This window comes from Hyla sarda, chromosome 6 (genome assembly GCF_029499605.1).
Source record: "Hyla sarda isolate aHylSar1 chromosome 6, aHylSar1.hap1, whole genome shotgun sequence".
Taxonomy (NCBI): domain Eukaryota; kingdom Metazoa; phylum Chordata; class Amphibia; order Anura; family Hylidae; genus Hyla; species Hyla sarda.
This window is the reverse complement of record NC_079194.1, coordinates 252,480,836-252,508,103: the sequence shown is the minus strand read 5'-3', so window position 1 is coordinate 252,508,103 and position 27,268 is coordinate 252,480,836. Positions and strand designations below refer to the sequence as shown.

At 44.4% G+C, this 27,268-nt stretch overlaps 1 protein-coding gene across 2 annotated transcripts in view; it reads right to left on the bottom strand.

The window, feature by feature from the left end:
- SLC25A22 (solute carrier family 25 member 22) overlaps window positions 1-27,268 on the bottom strand; it is a 70,136-nt gene that overhangs the window by 31,120 nt on the left and 11,748 nt on the right. Inside the window, exons 1-3 of one of the 2 annotated variants that reach the window (XM_056526935.1) lie at window positions 12,029-12,050; window positions 5,710-5,813; window positions 2,700-2,825 (exon numbers count right to left, since the gene is read on the bottom strand). In XM_056526935.1, coding sequence (XP_056382910.1) covers window positions 2,700-2,825; window positions 5,710-5,729 — 146 coding nt within the window. In that variant the 5' untranslated portion in view covers window positions 5,730-5,813; window positions 12,029-12,050. Of the gene's footprint in view, window positions 1-2,699; window positions 2,826-5,709; window positions 5,814-12,028; window positions 12,051-27,268 lie in introns of those variants that run through there. The other variant, XM_056526934.1, reaches the window with a different exon arrangement.

Here is a 27,268-nt window from a genome sequence, read left to right as displayed (position 1 = left end):
TATATGCTCCACAGGAAGCTCTTTTCTTTCTTGAATTTCCTTTCTGTCTGACCACAGTGCTCTCTGCTGACACCTCTGTCCATTTTAGGAACTGTCCAGAGCAGGAGCAAATCCCCATAGCAAACCTATTCTGCTAAAATGGAGAGAGGTGTCAGCAGAGAGCACTGTGGTCAGACAGATGGAAATTCAAAAAAGAAAGAAGAGCTTCCTGTGGTGCATATAGCAGCTGATAAGTACTGGCAGGATTTAGATTTTTAAATAGAAGTCATTTACAAATCTGTTTAACTTTCTGGCACCAGTTGATTTAAAAGAAAATGTTTTCCAGTGGAGTACCCCTTTAAAGGGGTGGAAAACAGATTTGTAAATTACGTGGATCAGCCCTTTAAATTAATATATTTATTTCCAGTGAAAATTTTTTTTTTAAATCAACTGATGCCAGAAAGTTCAATTTAAAAATCTTAATCCTTCCAGTACTTATCAGCTGCTGTATGTTCTTTTCTGTCTGACCACAGTGCTCTCTGCTGACACCTCTGTCCATATCAGAAACTGCCCAGGGCAGAAGAGGTTTGCTATGGGGATTTGCTCCTGCTCCAGGCAGTTACTGACATGGACAGAGGTGTCAGCAGAGAGCAATGTGGTCAGACCGAAAAGAACTTCACAACTTCCTGTGGAGCATACAGCAGCTGATAAGTACTAGAAGTAATTTACAAATCTGTTTAACTTTCTGGCACCAGTTGATTTAAAAAAAAAAAAAAACACGGTCTTCACCCTGACAAATGGTCCACATGTTTGTTGTAAATAGGGTTAGGGTGCCATCAAATAGGTCCAGTAATCTGTCTCAGTTTCCCTCACACTTTGTAGATGGAAACAGATGATTTAACCCATCCCAATGATTTGATTCAGATTTATCCTTCGCTGGATCGGCCTGTTGGGGGAGCACCTGCACAAATAACTGGGCGCCCAACCATACACAACTGATAATGTCCAATAGTAAATACCATGGAAGAATAACTGTCGAAAATAAAAACCTACAAACCTACTACACTCCACGCTTAGTGAATGAGGCCCAATGTGTTATCATTAAACAGGTAACCAATGAATTGAGAACAACGCTTTAGTCGCGGGCTTTGTGTGTGAATGTTTGCCTCTCATCATTGCTTACAGTTGTCACATTGGTGATTGGTAGAGATGAGCGAACTTACAATAAATTCGATTCGTCACGAACTTCTCGGCTTGGCAGTTGATGACTTATCCTGCATAAATTAGTTCAGCTTTCAGGTGCCCCGGAGGGCTGGAAAAGATGGATACAGTCCTAGGAAAGAGTCTCCTAGGACTGTATCCACCTTTTCCAGCCCACGGGAGCACCGGAAAGCTGAACTAATTTATGCAGGAAAAGGACGCAACTGCCGAGCCGAGAAGTTCGTGACGAATCGAATTTACTGTAAGTTCGCTCATCTCTAGTGATTGGCCATGTTCACACGGCTGAGAATGTCCACCCTGAAACCAAAGATGGACATTCTGCACATTTAAACATTCCAGTGGGCGCTAGAACCGTCTCATAGAGGACAATGCATTTCCGATCGGAATTCGCGAAAAGACATGTTTATTCTTTCTGCGGACACCGGAATCGGGATTTCTGCAGCCGAAACGCAGCGCAGCAGAATCCCATCCAAATCAAAGGGACTGCGCACGGAATTTTCTCTGTGTGAATGTAGCCATACTATGAATATCTGCGCAGTAAAAAGACCTTGTGAACTGCAATAGTCTCAATGATCTGGCCTAATACTTTGCCTCCTTATCCTATTTCCCTGCAATCTCAGCATCTGCTGTTTGCTTTCTGTGGTTTCAGCATCATATGACTTCTTTTCTACCTCAAGGACACAATGAAGGTCAGTCTGCAAATCGAAAAAGGACATTATTTTCCTCCGTCTACGTATGACTTGTAACTGTAAGGAACAAATAATCAATTAAGTGAAAGATGAGTCAAGGAATGTAATGCCTGCTAGGTAGGTTAAATGACTGCATGTATACAGTATATTACAGTGTTTCCCAAACAGGGAGCCTCCAGCTGTTGCAAAACTACAACTCTCAGCATGTCCGGACAGCCTTCGGCTGTCCGGACATGCTGGGAGTTATAGTTTTGCAACAGCTGGAGGCTCCCTGTTTGGGAAACACTGGTATATGATGAACAAATATATAAGGCCATGTTAGAACAGCTACTAGAATTGATACTGGCACATACTTAACATAGTGTACAACAAAGAAGAATTCCAGCACTGCTTGCTTGCGATCCAAAAGCCTTGTCTTTATTGAACGTATTCACACAGGATACATACAGGAGATAAAACTCCTCTGACGCGTTTCGCACTGTCCCATGACTAAGCGCTAACAGCGCGAAACGCGTCAGAGGAGTTTTATCTCCTGTATGTATCCTGTGTGAATACGTTCAATAAAGACAAGGCTTTTGGATCACAAGCAGCGCTGGAATTCTTCTTTGTTGTATACAGAGTTTGGTCGGCGACGATACCGGCAACCACCGTGCACTGGCGTGCGATAGCAGGAAGGGGTGAGCTGTTCCCTTGGTGGACACTGGTACTTGACATAGTGGGTATAGGATGGACTAGGTTAGGACACGATGAGCACATTTGTATAGTATATACATTTTATGGCTATACAGTGACAAGCCTTCTCCCACTTACATGCTGGTGTACATTCTTTGGCCATTTTGTTGGTTTTGTAGTCGAGTCTTAGCTAGATCAATGGGAAAGACGCAAGTTACGCCGATGAGTCCTGCTATTCCTCCATTTATAAGCTTGGCGGGCAAACTGCAGAGAGAAGAAAAATAAAGAGTCATGGAACATGAGGTTTGACACCTTTGTACTACACTCTTGAAAGAGCAATAAACAACTGGCACAGATAGCCATAGTGCAAGGAGATACTAGTTACAGCAGATATAAAGAATCTGTGCATTACTGCATTCTTGGACGTGTTGCTCTGAGACAAGGGAGAGGAAAAATGTTACCTAAAATGTACTTAAAGGGGTATTCCCAGGGAAAACTATTTTTTTTTTAAATCAACTGGTGCCAGAAAGTTAAACAGATTTGTAAATCACTTCTATTAAAAATATCTTAATCCTTCCAGTACTTTTTAGGGGCTGTATAATAAAGAGAAATCCCAAAAAGAAATGCATTTCCTGTGATGTCCTGACCACAGTGCTCTCTGCTGACCTCTGCTGTCCATTTTAGGAACTGGAGAAAATCCCCATAGCAAACATATGCTTCTCTGGACAGTTCCTAAAATGGACAGCAGAGGTCAGCAGAGAGCACTGTGGTCAGGACATCACAGGAAATGCATTTCTTTTTGGATTTCTCTTTAGTATACAGCCCCTAAAAAGTACTGGAAGGATTAAGATTTTTTTAATAGAAGTGATTTACAAATCTGTTTAACTTTCTGCTACCAGTTGATTTAAAAAAAAAAAAAGTTTTCCACGGTAGTACCCCTTTAAAGGGGTACTCCCGGGGAAAACTTTTTTTTTTAATCAACTGGTGCCAGAAAGTTATACAGATTTGTAAATTACTTCTATTAAAAAATCTTAATCCTTCCAATACATTTTATGGGCTGTATACTACAGAGAAAATGCTTTTCTTTAATGATGTGCTTTTCTGATGTCACGACCACAGTGCTCTCTGCTGACCTCTGCTGTCCATTTTAGGAACTGTCCAGAGCAGTATATGTTTGCTATGGGGATTTTCTCCTGCTCTGGACAGTTCCAAAAATGGACAGCAGAGATCAGCAGAGAGCACTGTGGTCGTGACATCAGAGAAATCCAAAAAGAAAAGCATTTATTCTGTAATATACAGCCCCTAATAAGTACTGGAAGGATTGAGATTTTTTAATAGAAGTAATTTACAAATCTGTTTAACTGGCACCAGTTGATTTAAATAATAAGTTTTCCTCCAGAGTATGCTTTTAACTGGTCTAAGCAACAAACTTGGACTTTTGATGCTACAGCTACATATGCAGTAATTCAGATTATATAGTATCACTGTGATACTTTAATGCAGTCATAGCAGGTTTTTAGGATTTAGGTCCAGCACACACAGGTTCATAGTTGTTACAGTGTTACAGACACCAAACATTGGGCCTGCTGTTGTCTGAAAAAAGTTGTATTGCCACTAATGTTATAGGATTTTAGAAATTCCATTGATGCCCATGTAGAGCCTTATGGTCTATTCACACGTAAGAACTTCCGCACATCCGCACCAATTCCTCTTCTGCATTCATTTGGATGGTTTCTGGCTTGTGCAGATTTTGTGCGGAATCCACATGCGGAAATTCAGAAGTGTGAATGGGAGTGCGGAATCCCATAGAAGTCTATTGGGCTTGAATTTGATGCAGAATCCGCATGCGAAAATTCTGCTGTGTGATTAGACCCTTAGGCTATGCTCATATGGCGGAATTTCTATGCAAAATTTTACTGCCCATTTACTTCAATGGAATTCCACTGTCCAATTCCACATTCCTCAAAATTTATTGACCTGTCTTTGATTTTGCCATATTTTGCTGCAGAGTCCCATTGAAGTCAATGGGGCTTTGAATTCCAGCAGAATTCTGTGTTTTGAAAACACAGAAATTCTGTCGGAGTTCTGCCGAAATTACATGACCTCTGAACATAAAGACAGTCTCTGAGTACTGGTACAGCATTTTCATACAACCATTTTTCCAATATTATTCCCACAAAATAGAACCAGGGTTTAGCATCTGGTGTCGGCTAGGTAGTGGTTTAAAGCTCGCGGGACCTAGTGTGGTCTGGTAACCCCAAAATGGTTCATTCAGACTCAACCTTATAGGTGAATAGGTACTCACTTAATGGCCACTACATACTGCTATAAATAATACTAATAGAGAGTGTAATGTTCACAATTGCGGAATTCCGCCATGTGAACATAGCCTCACACCCTCTTTTAGTATTATTTATAGCAGTGTGTAGTGACTAGTAGGTGAGTACCTATTCACCTATAAGGTTGAGTCTGAATGAACCATTTTGGGGTTACTAGGACACTAGGTCCCGCAAGCTTTGAACCCCTACCTAGTTCACTACCAACCTGACACCACATGCTAAAGTCTGGTTCCATTTTGTGGGAATAATATTGGGAAAATGGTTGTACGAGAATGCTGTGCCAGTACCCATAGACTGTATTTATGTTCAGAGATCATGCATGCACAAATCTTACAGTTCTCCTCTACTAACAGGTCATAGACTATTTTTGCTTATCGGAGTGTATTAGGAGTCATGTCTCTGAACTATGGACCTTGAGATGCTCTCCGTCTAAGAAAGGGGAATGCCATTTGTACAGATTACACTGTAGGAAAAACATGCAAAGCTGTTGGCGGGCATTGCAGGCAAGCTGAGGTTATATATAGTCTTTTATATTGCAATACAATACCACTGACAGAGCTTTATACTAATAATCCCAACCAACCGCTCCTGGCACTTTCCCAGGTATGAAAATAGTTACTGCATTGAGAACGTCCATGTTGTGTAAGGACAGATGGCACTGTGCAAGACAATGTCAGGCATGGGCACAGAGATTTCCGTGATCAGATTAACACTGATGAGAAGTCTAAACAAATAGGATTTATTACTTGTTGGCATTCGTGTTATGGGATGGAGTCAGAAATGATGATCTGGATAAGATAATTCTTTACCTGATTTGTTTATCAGCCATTTAATAGCAACCTATCCCAGATAGAAGCTCTAGGTCCTTCCTCCTGTGATGGTGATGGCTCTGTTCTGCCGGGTCTGTCAGCACCTAGAGAAGACAAACACAAGCGATTCATTTAGAGGTAGAGTTGATACTTTCTTGCTAGAGATAGTAGGGGTAGGACAAGTTAAAGGCCTCTTGACATATAGAATTTAAGAGATATATAATGGCATAAATTATGGTTAATCCCGCAAGTAATGGGAGGCTACACTCCATATTGTATTGGTCAAATACACACACATGATGAATGAGAAAAGGTCCTGCACTCACCAAGTAGCTGCTGAAAAGTACATTTATTCACATAATTGATATCACAGGACGCGTTTCGGCAGTATGCCTTCCTCTGCTGCCAGAGGCAGCAGAGGAAGGCATACTGCCGAAACGCGTCCTGTGATATCAATTATGTGAACTATTTTACCTTTCAACAGCTACTTGGTGAGTGCTGGGCCTTTTCTTATTTATCATTTGACTTAAAGGAGACCTCCGGGATAGAACAATCATTGTTATTTCTCTCCCTATGACAAAGGTATATAACACTGCAAAGCACTTAGGTTGTCCCTATTGTAGCGCTCGTCTGTTCCCCTGCAGATTTTCATCTCACCGGATGTTCAGTAGGTCTTTTCTAACTTTCACTTTTGACCACCGTTATTTCCTATGGCGGCCATCTTGTGGTCGAATTCTTAGCTTACCCGGCATGCTCCAGGACTTTTCTTTCCCTGCCGTCCCCAATTTTAGGCACTCCCACCTCTTTCATATTCATCAGGGCTCAGCCGTGATTGGCTGAGCGCACCTCGCACCCCTCTTGCTATGCAGGCAAATTGTGGTACTGCAGTAGGGTTACTGCTTTTACATCAGAGCAGGAGGGCAGTGAGCATAGTTCAGGAAGCTGAAGTGAGGGTTCATGGGAGTTGGAGTCCATGAACCCGGTAGTATCGGAATCTTTCGACGCCGATTGCAGTAGAACGGCTGGACCAATTCCCCTCTAAAAAAGTGTTGCCGATCGGTAAGTGCATCATCTGATTCATGAAAGAAACTTGATTGTTAACTTTCCCATCCCGAAGGTCTCCTTTAATATTTTGCCGCGTGCACCACCACGGTCCACTAAAGTGCCGTCCATAGTATATCCATAATACACACACATAACATCCCATTTTTTATTCCATTTTTTAAATGGGCACTCTCATTAAAACTAATCTTTGCTATTGCACTCCTTATGGTAAATAAAAAAGATTTCTGATATACTTTGTTTAAAAAAAAAATTAAGTTTTCTATGTTTTATTAGTGCTTAAAAAAGCTCAAGAGCACATTTCCCCGCATCTTATACACAGACTTAGGACCGAGGTCCAAACACAGACAGTGCAGCCTGGAGTGCTGAGGGGTGTGTGTCCAACAAACAGCATATGGCAGTTAAGTGTGAGATGAGCTATGATTGGATGAGGCTGGACACCCCCCCCCCCCCCCTCAGCACTCCAGGCTGCACTTTCTGTGTTTGGGCTTTTGTCCTAAGTCTGTGTATGAGATGGGGGAAAATGTGCTCTTGAGCTTTTTTAAGCACAAATAAAACCTAGAAAACTTCACTTTTTTAAACAAAGTATATTAGAAATATTTTTTATTTACCATAAGGAGTGCAATAGCAAAAAAATTATTTTGATGAGAGTGACCCTTTAAAGATATTTGTTCGCTGTCAGTAAACAAGAACTTTTTCATATTCTATGGCAGTAAACTGGTACATGCCCAGTACAGCCATATAAGGCTGGGTTCACACTACGGTTTGTAATTACGGTTCCCGTATACGGCTTGGAGGAGGGGTGGGCGGGGCTTAACCGCGGCACGAGCACTCAGCCGTATTCGGGAACAGTAGTTAATGTATGAGCCGACCGGAGTGAACCGCAGCCTACGGTCGGCTGCTTTTTCGGCCGTATGCGGTTTCCCGACCGCAGGCAAAAACGTGGTCGACCACGTTTTTGCTTGCGGTCGGGAAACCGCATACGGCCGAAAAAGCAGCCGACCAGAGGCTGCGGTTCACTCCGGTCGGCTCATAGACATGCATTAACTACTGTTCCCGAATACGACGGGTGCCACGATTAAGTCCCGCCCACCCCTCCTCCCAGCCGTATACGTGAACCGTAATTACAAACCGTAGTGTGAACCCAGCCTTATACTCCCTGTGAGCTGAGTACATCAGCAGCAACACAAACATCATTGATGGTTTTGCTACAATGTATCAGTCTGAAGTCCTGGCGTTAAGGTCACGGAACATTGTCTTGATTCAGACTGTTGGAATATTTTATCATATTCACAAGGTCACCTGGAAAGTGTTTTGTGACTATGGGGGAGAATTATCAAAACCTGTCCAGAGGAAAAGTTGCTGAGTTGCCCATAGCAACCAATCAGATCACTACTTTCATTTTTGAAAAGGCCTCTGAAAAATGAAGCGATCTGATTGGTTGCTATGGGCAACTCAGCAACTTTTCCTCTGGACAGGTTTTGATAAATCTCCCCCTATGAGAATACTACAATTTACTTGTCACTTCATGACACGCTGAAATATCATATATTGCGCAAAAAATTGCACCTATAAGTAAAAAGGTGCCGTTCATAAATACATCACCAATCAAATCACAGCTGGAAATTTGTTCTGCTACAACACTTCTTAGGCTGCATTCACACTTCGTTTTTACATTACGGGTGCCGGATCCGGCTGGAGAGGGGCAAACCGGGCTCTCCCGTACTCCTGCCGGACCAGCGCTGAACTCCATTTACTTTAATGAGCCGACCGGAGTCAAACGGTGACTCCGGTCGGCTCATTTTTGGCCCGGATGCGGTTTCCTTACCGCACCTAAAACCTTAGTATACTACGGTTTTAGTTCCAGTCACAAAACCGAATACGGGTCAAAAATGAGCCGACCGGAGTCACCGTTTGACTCCGGTCGGCTCATTAAAGTAAATGGAGTTCAGCGCTGGTCCGGCTGGGGTACGGGAGAGCCCGATTTGCCCCTCCCACCCGTAATGTAAAAACGAAGTGTGAATGTAGCCTTACATAAGCACTTACAGCAATACCATGTGAAAGGGTGCAAAAGGTGCCATCGCACAAAAATTTGCACCTGAAATAGACAAGAAAACTGCCCCATTACTAGTGATATAGTGTTATATTCATTTTCCATTTTACCCTAGAATAACCCTTCACATGGTTACATGAAATAGTGAGTTGGTTGTTATTGAAAGATTATCATTTCTTTGCAGAAGCAATACTAAGCAAATAAATGGTTTTGTGTTATAGTGAGGGCTGGGTGGCGGTGCGATAAGTGATGTCACGTGTTCCCGTGATTTGTACCGTACATGCTTGTTCTACTGTACGTATTGTGAGAAGATATGGAAGCTTGACACAATATAGGGGAGCGCACAAGAGCCCTGCAAATGGTAAACTCAGAGACATGCTGGAGCAATATATTACGGGCCATGCTGAATAAAATGGTGGTCCAATTTATTATAATTACTAGGGATGTCCCGATACCATTTTTTTTAAAGACCGAGTACAAGTACCGATACTTTAATTCTAGTACTCGCCGATACCAAGTACGAGTACTTTTATTTTAAAGGGAATCTGACAGCAGGGTGTCCTGGCGCTGTTTACCGTATGACAGTGGGCCCCCATTTAAACAGCAGCAGGCCCCCTCATTAGACAGCAGCAGCAGGGCCCCCCTTTAGACAGCAGCAGGCCCAACCCCCCCTCCCCCATTTAGACAGCAGCAGGCCCCCCCCCATTTAGACAGCAGCAGCAGGGCGCCCCATTTAGACAGCAGCCCCTCCTTCCCCCCCCCCCTGTAGACAGCAGCAGGGCCCCCGTTTGGACAGCAGCAGCAGGGTCCCCTATTTAGACAGCAGCCCCCCCTTTAGACAGCAGGGCCCCCGTTTAGACCGCAGCAGAGCCCCCTGTTTAGACAGCAGCCAGACCCCCCGTTTAGACAGCAGCCCCCCTCCCTCCCCCTGTAGACAGCAGGGCCCCCTTTAGACAGCAACAGCAGGCCCCTCCTTTAAGACAGCTCACCTGTGGCTGTCCTCTGTCGGGTGCTGCCGCTCCACTGTCCTGTCCTCCCGATGGCATCCTATGTCACTGTTCTCCCGTCCTCCCGATGGCGCCCTATGTCACTGTTCTCCCGTCCTCCCGATGGCGTCCTATGGAGGAGCATGTGACATATACGTCATTCTGCCTCCTCCATAGCGTTACGCTGGGTGCAGGGGAGGAAGTGGAGTGACGTGTGTCACATGCTCCTCCATGGAACACTATGATGCGGACGGGAGGATGGGAGAACGGGGCAGAGAAGCGGCACCAGGTATTGGACATGGTATCGGGGACATTAAACGAGTCCCTGATACCATGCAAATGGCTAGTATCGGCCCTGATACCGATACCAGTATCGGTATCGGGAGATCCCTAATAATTACACAATATTACTATTATATTATATAGTATATTAATTATTATTATTTTGAAAGGAAAACAATACAAGGCAAAAGAAGAATGTGATCAGCTGGGCGGCCACATTATTGAAAATCACTTTTACAGTATACCAGTGCCAGCTTATCCTTTGGCAACAGTCAGGCCATTTGTAACCCGCATCTTTGAACAGTAATATATAGTTTATACCAGTACATATATAAGTCCGAAATACAGGAAAATCTTCCTTAGTGGACACCTCCCAATAGGGGACACCTCCCAATAGCGGACAGTTTTTATTCCCTGGCAGAGTCCCATAAGACGTAATGTATTTGCACCCTCCAAATAGTGGACAGTCCCAATAGAGGAAGTGGACACACCCAATAGGGGACTAAACACTCTCAATAAAGGACAAAACACTTACAATGGGGACAAAACACACCCAATAGGGGACAACCAGACTTATGTGCCAGCCCTACCTTGTACACAGGGCCATCGTCAGGGGGTACAGCCAATACCCCTGCCCTTACTGAGAGCAACAGTGGTAGCTGCGAACACTGAAGAGTGACATCAGGAGCGACACTCATCACTGCTGGCAGCCACCACTGCTCACAGCCTCTCAGTAAGTGCAGCACAGAGGACGTCAGGAGAACGTCAAATGCCCCTGCACCTGAGCCTGCTGGCCAGGTAAGAAGAACAACAGGGGGAGGAGGGAAGGGGAAAAGTGATGTGGCACAAAGAGTAAGGGGGGGGGTAGATGATTTGGCACAAGGGTAATAAAGTGGCACAGGGGGATAAAGGTGGAATTAAATTGCACAGGGGGTGGTAAAGTGGAGGTGATGAATTTGTACAGAGGGTAATGAAGGAGAAATGAAATGCCACAGGAAGGATCAAGAGGAAATGATGTGGCACAGGGGGTAAGGGGGGATGATTTGGCAGAGGGGGAATAAAGTGGCACAGGGGGATCAAGGGGGAGGAATCAAGTGGCACTGGAAGGATCAAGAGGGGGAATAAAATGGCACGGGGGAGATGAAATGGTACAGGGGGGTGATGAAGAATGATTAAACGGCACTTGGAGATTCTACTGTAATATTGCTTTTTATCATGTTTTATATGTAAATACACTCTGGAGTGAGTACAGTACAGTATTCGGTCATTTAGAAAGATTTATGAGCCTCTTTTCCCAATAGGGGACATCTCTCAATTGCGGACACCTATTTATTCCCTTTGAGTGTCCACTATTGGGAGATTCTACAGTATATCTCTTCCTTCCCCAATAATGTGTATGTTGTACATCCACATGCAGCCTATGTTGTAGACTGCAGCGTCTTCTCTCAGATTGAGCTGTCACTGTGAAGGCCCGGTACCTTGATGTATGACAGGGAATAGATGAAATCATTTCTCTCTGACTATATTGCTATGCGCAGTTCTCTGAGCTTTGTGTCCATGAATGAGGAAGCAATTTCTGTCATTTTTTGGTGGCCTCTGTAGCTACGGAAGTGCAGCGAAGACACAGATCATGTGTTCCTTACAGTTACAATGAATGAGCCTTGTGTCCAAAAATGCCATCATCAACTATCCTATGTGACATGGGACCATACGCATTAAATTCCTCTTATTTAAAACCATAATATTTGCATGCTCTGGCACAGGACCACATTTGGGATCCATACGGAGCCTAAATGCAATATTCATAGGGGGGTGTATCATTAGGGTAATTTTTGTAATTTTTTTTGCACTATGTTTGCAAATGCAGTTTTTAAGCAAAATTCATAAAAATGTGCAAGCTTTTTATGTTTTGTAAAGAAAAATTCCCCCAATTTACCTTTGGGTTGAGTCTGTAATAACTGAGGCTGGCCATAGTTGGAGTACTGATGCTAAAACTGTTGCCCTCTTTTCAAACATCTGCATATAATAAATCATACAAAAATAAATGCAAATTCCAAACCATGCCCCCCAGAGGAGAAAACTATTCACTGTTGCTCACAAGTAGAGATGAGCGAAGTTACAGTGATTCGATTCATCACAAACTTCTCGGCTCGGCAGTTGATGACTTTAGTCTGCATAAATTAGTTCAGCTTTCAGGTGCTCGGTGGGCTGGAGACTCTCCTAGGACTGTATCCACCTTTTCCAGCCCACCGGAGCACCTGAAAGCTGAACTAATTTATGCAGGATAAAGTCATCAAATGCCGAGCCGAGAAGTTTGTGATGAATCGAATTACTGTAACTTCGCTCATCTCTACTCACAAGTGCAAATGGAATATTCATTAGCTAAAACAGCTCATAAAGTTAGTAAATTTTAAAATCCATTTTCCACGAAATATTCAAAACTTCTAGCACTGTCTCTCATGTTCTCCAATCTTAAATGAGAACACATGGAATAGTTTCTTTGAACACACGCTACTGCAGAGGAAATTAGAATCACATGTCCAGCCATGTAATACGCTGAGGGATCAGATACAAAGCTTTTACTCTGCAAATCTCCCAAGTTGGAGACCAATCTCTAATATATTTAAGGGCAGCACAGTGGCATGGTGGTTATCATCGCTTCATCCTGGCACTGGGGTCCTGGATTCAAATCTGACCAATGACAACATCTACATGGAGTTTGTATGTTCCCAGCATGATCCTGAATTATTAAATCACCAATATACATTAAAGGGTATAATCTGCTGACAGTTTCATATAGAGGATAAGGAGAGGGGTTGAACTATACATAAAGTTACCGTCATGCAGGTTGCCAGAGCTCTGTACAATTCGCACTTCTCTCAGTCCTAAGAGACACCTTCGGGGTCCAATTTGGAGACCACTAGAGATGTCTGTCAGAGCTGAGAGGAAGGGCCGGGGAAGCACTCATTGCACCAAGCTCTTGGCATTGCACATGAGGGATCTGCCTCCTGGGCACTTGTCAGAGCTGAGAGGAAGGGCCGGGGAAGCACTCATTGCACAAAGCTCTTGGCATTGCACATGAGGGATCTGCCTCCTGGGCACTTGCAATAGTGGTGCCATGGATAGGTACATAGTTCATAAGATTGAAAAAAGACCAGAGCCCAAGTTCACTCTATGGGGGAGATTCATCAAAACCTGTGCAGAGCAAAAATGGTGCAATTACCCATAACAACCAATCAGATTACTTCTTTCATTTTTCAGAAGCCTTAAAAAAAAGAAGCAATCTGATTGGTTGTTATGAGCAGCTGCATGACTTTTGCTCTGCACAGGATTGATACATCTCCTCCTATATCCCTATTGTCTATTATATTTGAAGGCAGCACATTGGTTATCAGTATTGCACCTCAGCTCTGGGGTCTTTGATTCGAGACTCTACAAACTACATGGAGTTTGTAAGTTCAAGACATTATTTTCGATCATACAACATGCATGACCAGAACTCTACCAAGAGGGCTCATGAGCTTGAAACACATCAGACAGGAAGATATTGTAGCACTTGGGTAAAAAACGTTGTATACTGTGAAACAATGAATATTGGATTACTGTCTATCTCCGTGTTCCATTAAGTGTTCTAATCAAAAGACCAGAACTTTAGCCATATTCTACCTCCTCTTCTCATCCTTATTATGAGATTGTTAGCATTACGAGGGTTGAACTACTAACAGATTCCCTTTATGTGCTTCCTGTAAAATGCAATAAAATAACATTGTGAACCCACTGGGGACCAGGACCGATGTGAATGATCTCTACACAGCGCAGCTGAATGTATCAGTGCTAGAAAAGGAACACAATTATCATTTCCTAACTTTTTTAACACTAGATGGCACGCACCCCTTTAACGGGTGTAATCTTTATAAATAGTATACATTTTATTTTACATTTTATTTTTAATTTTCCTTCTTTTTTTCTCACTTTGCTTTTTCCCAGTTTTCCATTTTTCCCAGTATATGGACAAATAGAAAAAGTATTATTTTTCAAATATATTGTATATGTACATTAAAGGGATAATGTTATCAGTTTCATGCTGTCCAAACCATGTGCATCATGAAAGAGGGACCAACTCCCTAATTTAAATGATGTCGTTTTTACTCTAAAACACTGCTCAAATTTCAGAGGAATTATACTTGGCCAGAAATAAGGATCCGAATCATCAGGTTGGTCCTTAGTGGTTCCATTTCACTCGCCAACCTTGATTTATTGATCCCTCCCTATACCCACAAAGGTAGCTAACACGGCCCAGGGCTAACACCGCAGGGAGATGCAGCTGGGGACCACCTTGATGGCTTGGACCCTGGTTCTGGTTGGTCTTATTTACAACATCGTTGTAAAAAGGGAGCCCGTCCCCGTTTTATGCTGCCTGTGGCTTGGGCAGCATTAGGGTCTATTCACATGGCAGAATTTCCGCTTGCAGAATTCCGCTTGCGCTAGTGGAAAATCAGAAGTGTGGATGGGAGTGCGGACTCCCATAGAAGTCTATCGGCTTTAATTTGAGGCGGAATTCCGGAAGCGGAAATTCTGCCTTGTTAATGGACCCTTACACCAATGACAAGTTCCCTTTAAGAGGATCTATAAGGGTACGTTCAGACGAGAGGATACACATCATATTTTACGCTGCAGATCCACCGCTGAAGGACTGCTACAGGGCGCCTTTAGATGTGCTTGCTCAAAGAGGCAATACACGGCTATGAGCAGGCGCACTGCTGCAATGTGCGAGTCGCCACACGCATGCGCAGTATACTTGCACATCGCAGTTGCTCTCAGCCTTGCTCAGGGAGCATTACAGTAGTATGCATAGTGCCGCTCCGAGCAGGCACATCTAAAGGCACCCTGTAGGGGTCCTTTGGCGGCAAATCCGCAGCGTAAGATACACTGTGGATCTGCTCGTCTGAACGTACCCTAAAAGAATGTTCTCTTTGGTTCCAAATGCTTTTGCTCTGGACAGAGCGGTATCAATGACACGTGATCACAAAGCAGTGAAAGCATATGGCCCTGTGTTATCTACACCTATTATGGTATCTACACCTATTATGGTATCTACACCTATTATGGTATCTACACCTTTTATGGTATCTACACCTATTATGGTATCTACACCTTTTATGGTATCTACACCTTTTATGGTATCTACACCTATTATGGTATCTACACCTATTATGGTATCTACACCTTTTATGGTATCTACACCTATTATGGTATCTACACCTATTATGGTATCTACACCTATTATGGTATCTACACCTATTATGGTATCTTCACCTATTATGGTATCTACACCTTTTATGGTATCTACACCTATTATGGTATCTACACCTTTTATGGTATCTACACCTATTATGGTATCTACACCTTTTATGGTATCTACACCTATTATGGTATCTACACCTATTATGGTATCTACACCTATTATGGTATCTACACCTTTTATGGTATCTACACCTATTATGGTATCTACACCTATTATGGTATCTACACCTTTTATGGTATTTACACCTTTTATGGTATCTACACCTATTATGGTATCTACACCTATCATGGTATCTACACCTATCATGGTATCTACACCTATCATGGTATCTACACCTATTATGGTATCTACACCGATTATGGTATCTACACCTTTTATGGTATCTACACCTTTTATGGTATCTACACCTATTATGGTATCTACACCTATTATGGTATCTACACCTATTATGGTATCTACACCTTTTATGGTATCTACACCTATTATGGTATCTGAATGCACTGAAATGGGATATGCTCCCTTCACCGAAATCCGGTTTGTGGTTCTAGATATAGCAGCTATACATTTCCTGAATTTTCATATATTTCTGAGCCTTTGTCTTTTATGCAGACACTTCTGTGTCTTCCGTTTTTTTGTTTCACCACTTATTGCGTAACTGGCGGCTTTGAAGCTATACATAGAAGCTGCATTTCATCTTCGCTGGCAGCTACAGCCGCATGTACTATGGTGCTTTAACACAGTGCGGATATTTCAATACAACAAAAGTATTTGTGTGTAGCTGCCTCCAGCGGGGACGGGAACGCTTTCCATTTTCTTTCATGTTGCATTCTCACAGAAGGATGCTGTGCCTGCAGATCCGTTTCCTAAAACAGAACAATGTGGCCCATAACAGGCTGTAACCTTATTGGCCCTATCAACGTTAGGGAGGGAGTGGGGAGGATGAGAAGAAAGCTTTCTCATTGGCTGAGAACACCCCTAAAAGGGCGGGATATGTCCTCAAGGAGAAACATTGATCAAAGCTCTGTACAGAAGTATTGTCACTTCCTTCGGAGTTAACCCCTTCAATCCCATGCCAAAGGAAAACATAGTATATTTACTGTATGATTCATTTGACAAGGTCTGGTTAGCTGCTTCTGTAGGATGACTAGTGTATATAGGGCTGGATGGAGCTTTTAGTCAATTAAGCTTTTGTTAACTATATTTATATTGCACAAATGTTCCCTCTAGTATTCTTTTGCCATATGTCGTGTAAGTGATCATACTGCAGCATACTGGTACCCAGCATAAATAATACATTTTGTATAAAATCTGAGAAGCCGTTGGTCTCCCATCCCAGTAAGTGAGTGTTTTTAGCTGCTTTGCTCAGTGTCTGTGCAAACAGGATGTAACCCGGAACCGCCCTGTATTAGACTTGAGGATACTACAGAGTATGTGCATGGCAGGCAAGTGTGTGCAGTCAAAATGCTTTCAATTCTGCACCCAGTAGGTCTACGTCAGTGTTTCCCAACCAGGGGGCCTCCAGCTGTTGCAAAACCACAATTCCCAGCATGCCCGGACAGCCTTTGGCTGTCCGGGCATGCTGTGAGTTGTAGTTTTGCAACAGCTGGAGACACCCTGGTTGGGAAACACTGGTCTATGCATTCTTTTGTTCAATCAGATCTTTTCTTTTTTTTAGTGTCAAAACATCATGGCTGCTGAATGTTGTAGTTTTGCAATAGCTAGTGTGGTAGCTTGGGGGTGTAGGGTATATGGGGTGTAGCTGTGCAGTGATGAAAGGGTGCTGGTTTACCCCTTAACTGTCGTGACACCAGGGTGAGGGCTCCTCAGTATGCTTGTTCTATCGCCACCCGTCACAAGAGCGATAAGGAGGGATAGTAAATGAATGTCCACAACCGGAGGTTTTCAGAAAACTGTTGGAACTTTTACTGCAGGTTTTATGCAGAAACAAACAGGAACAGTCTTTGTACATTCAGAGTCTATGAGGATCCTGACAGTTGGTTGGGACCTTGTGAGTTTTAAGCTCAGGAGATTTATATGCGCTGTTCCACTGGATTTAGGGGATTGAGTTTAGGTCCCGCAGTCACGCTAACTTTATCGGGGAGTTGTATCACGGTTTAGTATTATCAGGCTTCGGCCTGGTCTTGTTTTTGAAAATTGCACGGATCTACTCTGTCTCTCTGCTAGTCCGGAACCCAAGAGATAATGCTGCTTGCTTTGCAGCTCACGAGCATGAGAGCGAGGATTGGCTGGCAGCTCCCTTATATGGGCAGGGGCTGGCCTTGAGCTCATTGGTCCATACCATCTGTCAATCACTTTACAAGGAATTATGGTCTAGACATGTGACCACCCACATGACCTAGGAAGGTCCTTCAACACACCTTAAAAGAATTAACATTAGTCATGTGACCTAAGGTCCTGCGACACTATATTCAACATTAAATAAATATATAATTACTTATACATATAAACATCATAAAATCAAAGAAGGAAGAGGTGACTAGGGGCTATCCCATCAGGAGGATGCTACTGGAACGAAGTAACTCTGACTTTGGGGACCACCATAAAAGGTACGGTATACTATACGGTACAGGGACACCACACTAGAAAGCCATGGGTTGGGAAACACTGGTCTAAACAGTAGTATAGTAGTGGAAGAACAAGGTCCTAAATCCACATCGACCACATCGTGGAAGAACAAGGTCCTAAATCCACATTGACCACATCTATGCTTACAAATTACTTTTAATTTTTTGCTAATACTATCCGTAGATTTGGGCTGCAGATTGATTTCTACCATTTACTTATCTTCCTAACAGCCCTTTATTCTTAATTCCAGGATTAGGAAGAAGAGGATCAACTTTTTCCATAAATAGTACCACGTCTGTCCATGGGCTGTGTTTGCTATTGCAGATTAGCTTCATTCACAAAAACAAGGATCAGCTGCAATACCAGAAACAGCCCATTTGCAAGAGTGGCGTTGTTTCTGGAAAAAGAAGACCTTTTAATTTGATCAGTTTTTACACCAAAACTAAGAGTGGATTAAAAAATAATGAGAAATATTGGAAGAACTTCTCATTTCTGCTTGATTCACTTCTTGCTTTGGTTCAAAGTCAAAGTCCAATGTGAATTTGAAAGGAATAGAAAATACAATTGAAGGACTTAGGCTGGGTTCACACTACTGAATCTCTGGGCAGAATTTCTGCCGGAGATCGAGACGGAAGCACTAGCTCCCCATAGACAGGAATGCATTTCTGGGTGGATATTTTGGGAGATCTGCTCAGAAATGCATTTGTGGTGGCCCGGTACAGGAGTTGTACCCCTGTACCCTAGCTCCCCTATAAGGCAGCCTCCCTGCAGTGTCCCTTGGGCCCCCTGCACCTGTTCCCCTTGTATAGTTATCTTTATGCTGTGTATTGTATATAAAAGTGTTATGTCTTTAAGAACCGTTGACATGTGATTAACCAGTGTCATGTCATTGTAACCCAGTGAGGTATCAGTGACCATGTGACCTATGGGACCCCTCCTAGCCTCCATCATATAAGCCCTGGGAGGAGCTAGCTCGCTCTCTTGATTTCTCTTGCTAAGATCCAGTGCAATCAAGTCCTAAGAGTGTGTCTGGAGTCCAGAGGAGGCCTCATGTCAACCCCGCAGCCACAAGTCTACAAGTCCACAACCCCCAGGTCCCAGTCAGAGCCTGGTAAGCAACAAACAGAGTATAGTCAGTCTCAGTCAAGTCAATCAAAGTCAAGCTGTCTTCAGTCAGCTTGGCCTGCAAGTCCCAGCAAGCCCTAAGGTCTCTGAAGTCACTGGTCACCTCTGGGCCTGGGTAAACTGTATAGACTATTCCACCTGTTTAACTCAGTAAAGCTGCCGTTGTTCCGTAACTTGACGTCGGAGTCATTATTGCCCCCGTGCCTAGACCAGGATCCAGCGGTATATCTTCGGGTGGTATTGAGGATAAACTATGCCCTGGCATCACGAACACAAGGAGTTAATGCCATCTGCCCCTACGGCAATTCCATCTGCCCTCATTACAACCTCTACCACACATCGACATCTATGAGGACGGCAATGCAGTCCGGCAGTCATTGGCTTGATCTCCGGCAGAAATTCTGCACAGAGATTCCACAGTGTGAACCCAGCCTTAGGGTCTATTCACATGGCAGAATCTCCGCTTGTAGAATTCCGCCTCAAATTAAAGCCCATACACTTCTATGGGATTCCACTCTCCCATTCACACTTCTGAATTTCCACTTGCAGAATTCCGCAAGCGGAAATTCAGAAGTGTGAATGGGAGTGTGGAATCCCATAGAAGTCTATGGGCTTTAATTTGAGGCGGAATTCTGCTGTGTGAATAGACCCTTATGCTCTTTCCTTCTGGCTTTGGCTCAAAAAATCTCTTTCTCGAAGGATCCATTGGGGGACACAGACTGTGGGGACACAGACCGTGGGTGTATGCTGCTGCCTCTAGGAGGTGTGTGACACTATGGCAACAAAAACAGTTGGCTCCTCCTAGCAGGATATACCCGCCTTCAGGCTCTGAGCTAATCAGTTTAAGTTCCAGAGCAATAGGAGGAGACTAACAGGTCAAGAAAAACCCAAAACTATCCGAGAACCAGAAGAAAAAACATAACTGAACACACCCTCGGACAGAGAACCAAGGAAAATCCCAAAAGGATGGGAGCTGTGTCCCCCAATGGATCCTTCGAGAAGAGATTTTACGGTAAGTGTTAAAAAATCTCCTTTTCTCTATTGGCTCCATTGGGGGACACAGACCGTGGGACGTACCAAAGCCGTCCCTTGGATGGGCAGATAAGCAGTCAGGCAGACGGCCGTTCCACTGCCGCCTGCAACACTTTACGGCCCAGACTAGCATCAGCCGATGCAAAGGTATGAACTCGGTAGAACCTCGAGAAAGTGTGCAAAGACGACCATTTACCCGCCTTGCAAATCTGCGAGGCCGCGACTCCGAGAACGTCCTCTAGAGGAACGACGTTTGTGCCCAGATGACCGGGGGGGGGGGGGGGGGGGACCCACGAGGGGAACGCTCACGTCTATCTGAAGACTCAATGGAAGAGTCAGACGAGGCACCCCTAGGACGCTTGTGAGAGCGTGAAGTATGTGGAGACGAGGAACGGGCCCTTCCAGAGCTCCTGTGCAGGGAAGACCCCTTCAAGGCGGACACCATTTCCCAGGAGGCCTCAGCCACAGAACGGGAGACTTGGGTCAAGTCAGCCATATACTGGGTCAGGGAAGAAACCCAGGCTGGTGGAGCGGCTGAACCCACCGGGACCGAATGGACATCAGGGGGTACCAGGGGGTCTGGGGGAGCAGGCAGGGCAAGTGGGCTCAGCAGAGCCAGACATCTTGATATTACAGTGCTTACAGAGATAGTAAGTCACGGAAGTTCCAGGTTTCTGTTTAGAGGAAGGAACAGCTCTGGGTACGGACATAATGTAGAAAGAAAAAAAAGGAGATAGGAACTTTCTCACCCCAGTCTGTGTCCCCTGTCAGCTGCAGTGAGGAGAACTCACTCTGAGCAGCTAGAAAGAGAGTGAACAGGCCAGCCAATAGGAAGAGAGGGGCGTGCCTGAAGCAAGGCACTCACTAACTGACCCCCTCTAACTGAAAATCGCACCCACGGCGCTGATTGGAGGCTGCTTCCCGCCTCTGAGAGCTCCTAGCCCTGTGGGCGGAGCTATAGATGGCCTTAAAGAACTGTCATGGTGCCCGCTCCTTGTTCCGAGCGCACCTGACGGCCGTTTACGCGCCCGGGGGAAGAGAGCGGGCGGACAAAGCGCCGGCAGAGACTGCCGCATATAAGCACCGGCAGAGACTGCCACATATAAGGCGCTGCCGACAAAACGAAAGTAAACCGCGTCCGTAGAGCGTCTGGCCCGATACAGCGCCGCGGCTGACAGCCACATATAAGGCGCTGACATGGTAGCACAAGCACACACGCACACACATATAAGTGAAGTGCACCAAGCACACACACATAAGTGTAGTGCCCCATAAAAAATGCCCCCTCAGGTGCCACTGCTCCCCCAGAATAAAGTACAGCCCTTGCATAGGCTAGCCCATAAAGTGTAGGTGGGCCAAAACAGGGGGTCTCCAGAGGTTGCGAGTTCGTTCCTATGGAGAAAAAAAGGGGGGAAAGTACTTACCTAAAGGAGTCTTCAGTGAAGTCTTCAGTCAGCTTTAGTTACCTGCATGACACCTGGCTGCTATGCGCGAGCGAGGCGAGCAGGTAAATAGGGGGACCCGGACCCATGAGGTACCAACCCAGGCGCTGACCGTTGGCGAGGGGGGGTTAACAGCGCATATACGCAATGTCTGTGCCCCCTCACTCGCAATGGGGAAACAGGGAACCGCAGTCCCTGAGTCCCCACCTGAAAACAGAAAAGAAAAGGAATAAAAAACTAACACGTCCCTATACTAGGAAAACAAAAAAACAGAAGACCTGGTCAGGAGCAAACCCGATCATGTCCACCTCCTTCAGACACTAAGCTTAAACTGATTAGCTCAGAGCCTGGAGGCGGGTATATCCTGCTGGGAGGAGCCAACTGTTTTTGTTGCCATAGTGTCACCTCCTAGAGGCAGCAGCATACACCCATGGTCTGTGTCCCCACGGTCTGTGTCCCCCAATGGAGCCGATAGAGAAACTGTAGTTTTCCATAAAACTTCCAGAAACTGTAGTTTTCCAAGTGGAAGCACAGCCTTGTGGCGTTGAGTGAGGGGAAATGCAAGATGTGAACACAACCTACACGTCTTATCAATAAGATGCAGAAAAAATCCAGCCAAAATCGCTGTGTTGTAGAGTCACATTGTGTCAACTGATGTTGCGGACATGCTGCAGATTTATTGCGGATTTTCCCATTGACCCTAATGGAGAGGTAAATTTGCAACAAATTGTTGCAGATTTTGGAGCATATGTGGAGCATCTGTTGATTTTAAATACAAATATTATCTATCTATATATATATATATATATATATATATATATATATATATATATATAATATGTATGTAAAACCCGCACTTAAATGCACAGCATGAAATCCGAAGGATTTAGGGTGTATTCACACATACAATATCCTGCGCAGATTTGATGCTGCAGATTTCAAAGTACTGGACAAAGCTTCAAATCCTGCACGTCAAAACTGTGCCGGATAATATATATAGACCCTTGAAGTGGATTTGCCATAGTAATTTTATATGAAGAAATGCTACAAATTTACAGCTGCAAAAAATCCATAGCATCTCCATCCCTGTGTGAAGTTTCCTTTAGTGTGAACAGGTCTTATCAATCACCAAAGTAATAAACCAAGCGAATTAACTGTTTACCAGCCAGTTGTTAAATATACTGTGGATGGTGTTTTTCCACTCTCCTATTCTCAGTCTAGACTCAGCGTTAGTAGAACTAGTTGCTATGGAAACTGACTCTATTCTCAGCTGCCGGTACCCAAGAGCATCCTCATTTTTCACAGGAAAGTCGATATGTGTTAAAACCTAATTGGCCAACAATAGGTTAAAGCAATAGAGCATGCTGGTAAAATGGCAACACGTGTAGAGAAATGATGTGCATAGCCAATACTATGTAAATCCTATCTCATCATTAGAGGGTGTTTCCTTATTCCAAGGACTCGGAATGTCGCATCTGTACTACATAATCCATTGGTGTAACGCATGCTGCTCTCTGGGCTACATCATCCAGAGTCATAGCATCATTTAGCATCCAACATGCCATTCGGGGGGGGTAGAATTATAGGCGGACTATAAATTTGGTCATATAGATATATATAATGTCACCGAGGGAAGACAGTGTAGGTCGGATATACATCTTCTACAGATTGTCTCACTCTGACACCTCCGATCCCTCGGGGAGGATATAAATATACATCCTCTCTGTCACAAGTGTCTGCTCCGAGGTAATCTGCTCTGTGGTTGGAGCACTTCATCTGGGATGAGGGATAAAGCGCACACGTATGTGGGGAGGGTGCGACTGTGATATCAGGGCTCCGAGTGTCATAAATATGGGTCAGCAACACTTTAAAGGTTCCACAGCGTCATATGGCAGTGCCTATGATAATACCAGCTAGGGTATACAGGGATTTTATATCATACATTATACGCTTATGTGATGTATAGGGGATTTACATGAGAAGACATTCTGACTAGGCTCCGTTCATTCCAGTGTCATGGCTTTCTGTGGTGTCCCAGCACCAATAGCTGTCCTGTGTCTTTGGACTGTCTCGGGCAGCTTTAATAGGGTGACAGCATGACAGAAGCTGATGGATGCCATTAGAGGTCAGTGTGGTCCATTGGCATAGTGGTTGTCTATTGTGGGTTCCGGCACTGCCTTTGTGGTTTCTGTTATGAACAGAGCCTAATGGCCTATGCGACCTCATGTGTGGCTTCCCATTAGAACATATCCATGCCAGGTAATACATATTAATTTACACTGTTAGATCATAGAAGACATAAAGGAGTTCTCCAGAATTATGTTTATTGATAACCTATCAGTGGTAGTCCAGTCCCAGGCACTTCTACCAAGAAGCTAATTGAAGGGGGTGCTGTGCTCCCCCAAGGGAATGAGCTATAGTACAAGACCCAGCTGTTACCTAGTGTACAGAGCTGTAGGTAATAAAGAGGAAGCAGCGCTCACATCAGCACTGTGGACCTTTTCAATCACCTGATCATTGGGGCTGCTGGGGGTCAGACCCCCACCAACTGGAATATAGTAATAAAAAATACTTCTATGCCTTGATATTGCTGTCACATACTTTTTATGTTGTATAACTGTGTTATTACTTTATTCATGGAGCTATTACCGTATATACTCGAGTATAAGCCGACCCGAATATAAGCCGAGGCCCCTAATTTCACCCCAAAAACCCAGGAAAAGTTATTGACTCGACTATAAGCCTAGGGTGGGAAATACATCATCCCCCATGTCATCATCCAGACCCCAGTCATCATCCAGACCCCCGTCATCATCCCCCCCCCTTCATCATCACCGCCTGTCAATCCCTTCAGCCATCGGCTGTCCAGGCATGCTGGGAGTTGTAGTTTTGAAACCTCTGGAGGTCCACAGGTTGAAGACCACTGTGGCCTTCGTCATCATCCAGCCCCCCCTTTAGTTTTCTACTCACCTCCCCTCGACATCTATGCTACAGGGACCGTTTGGTGGGGAGGGTTAGTCGTTCTGGGCTGTCCATCTTCACCGGGGAGGGGGCCCTCTTCTCCGCACTCTGGGCCTGCCCTGGACTAGTGACGTTGCCTTGACGATGACGTACAGGGATGTTCATGCGCGTCCCTGTGCGTCGCCATCAAGGCAACGTCACTAGTCCCGGGCTGGCGCGGAGAAGAGGGTCCCCCCGGTGAAAATGTACAGCCCGGAAAGACTAATCCTCCCCACCGGTTGGTCCCTGCAGCATAGATGGCCCAGACCAGCTCACCCTTCCTTCCCACCGAGGGGAGGTGAGTAGAAAACTAAAGGGGGGGGGGTCTGGATGATGACGAAGGCCGCAGTGGTCTTCAACCTGCGGACCTACAGCCGATGGCTGTCCGGGCATGCTGGGAGTTGTAGTTTTTCTACTTCTGGAGGTCCGCAGGTTGAAGACCACTGAGAAGGGATTGACAGGCGGAGAGTTCACTCGAGTATAAGCTGAGGGGGGCGTTTTCAGCACGAAACTAGACACTGGACAGCATATTATTTTTGTTGTGCATTGTGTTCTTGCAGTGTACAGTATTGTACACTATTTAGACAACTATCTGGAAGTATTAGGTTAAATCTACACTCCATGGCAAAATATTTCAATATGTGGACGAGATTTGTCAAATCTGCAGGTAAAGTCCTGATAAGGACATACTCTTAATCTGCTAAACCGTTATTCGGGTACCATACTGTTCCCCATGACTCAGTGGGCCTGCTCTGATGAAAGCCGTGATTCTTACATTTACTTATAATAGGTTCTGTCATGTTTTTGCTGGGGTTCTTGTATTTTTGATGGCAAGAACAGCGCTACCTTATTCTTGTCATCAAAACTGCTAGAGCCCTGATGAACGGGGGGAAATGCCAATGTGAATAGAAGATGAAATGCCTGAAGGGTGGCACTGAAATGATATTCCTCATCACTGTCACCTTGTATTCTGTGTTCTCACCAGGGCTGCTCCGATGGCCATCAAGAAGAAGCCTTCTGTGCAATCTGGAGGACAGGATTTATATAAATCCAGCATATAAGAGCTTAGCTATAACAATATCAGATCATGTATTTGTCTGAGTTCTGGGGACAGGATGTGTCCTTTCGGAACATTAAGGACAAAGCAATATATAACACTGAGGCAGCTGATTTAGTTACTAGATTAAAATAGGTTGGAGGCAATGATGTTACCTATGGAGTAGAATTAGAGAATGACCCATAATGTCTGGCTACTTATGTATATAGTTTAAAGGGGTACTCCGGTCAAAAACAATTATTTTTCAAATCAATTGGTGCCAGAAAGTTAAACAGATTTGTAAATTACTTCTATTTAAAAATCTGCTGTATGCTCCAGAGGAAGTTCTTTTATTTTTAAATTTCTTTTCAGTCTGACCACAGTGCTCTCTGCTGACACCTCTGTCTGTCTCAGGAACTGTCAAGAGCAGGATAGGTTTACTATGGGGATTTGCTCCTGCTCTTGACAGTTCCTGACATGGACAAAGGTGTCAGCAGAGAGCACTGTGGTAAGGCAGAAAAGAAATGTAAAAAGAAAAGAACTTCCTGTGGAGCATACAGCAACTGATAAGTACTGGAAGGGTAAAGATTTTTAAAAATAAGTAATTTACAAATCTGTTTAATGTTCTGGAACCAGTTGATTTGGAGTACCCCTTTAAGGCTAGTAGAAGCCAACTGGTATGGTTAAAGGAGTACTCTAGTCCCGACTATTCCTCCTCCGTTGTGCCCGGGCTGAAAAAAAAATTAAAATCAACTTTCACTTTCTCCGTTTCCCCGGAGCGCTGCTACAGCTGATCGATCCTCCGATCCAATCTTCTGCCTTCTTCCTGTGCACGGATCGTCACATGGCGCTCAGCCTATCACCGGCTGCATCGATATCCCGCCTAAGCTGGTGATAGGCTGAGTGCCGTGTGGCGATCCGTGCACAGGAAGAAGGCAGAAGATGGGACCGGAGGACCAATCAGCTGTAGCAGGGCTCCGGGGGAACGCAGGAATGTGAGTGAAAGTTTATTTTAATTTTTTTTCAGCCCGGGCCCAACGGAGGAGGAATAGTCGGCACTAGAGTACTCCTTTAATACTGGCACTGTAATAATGGCGTTCAACTATACCTGCAATACGGTCCTAATTTTGCCATAACAACCCTACAAACCAGGCCACAAATTGGCTAAGGTTTAGGCAAACATATCCCAATTCCTTGGAGGCCAGCTTAAGTGCAATTTTGGCAAATATGACTCAACCAGAAGAAGCATAGGCTATCAGTCGGTCTAAGCAGGAATCTTAGACCTCAATAGAAGAGATTTACAACCTTTTTGATGTGCCACATTCAGATCACAGGTTGTGTTAAGTCTCACTGGGCTTAAAAAGGAAAAACTATAAGGCTCTGTTCAGAATGTGCTTGGAACATACAGTATGTACAGAAATCATGTTTGAAATGTACCCCTGAACATATATACACAAGATATAGGAAACTGTATATCTGTATGTGGTAGAGGGTGTGATGCAGGGCAGATGGAATTACCCTAGGGGCAGATGGCATTAACCCCTTGTATTCGTGACGCCAGGGCGTGGTTTACCTCAATACCACCCGAAGGGATACAGCTGGTTCCTGGGTTAGGCACGGGGGCAATAATGACTCCAACGCCAAGTTAAG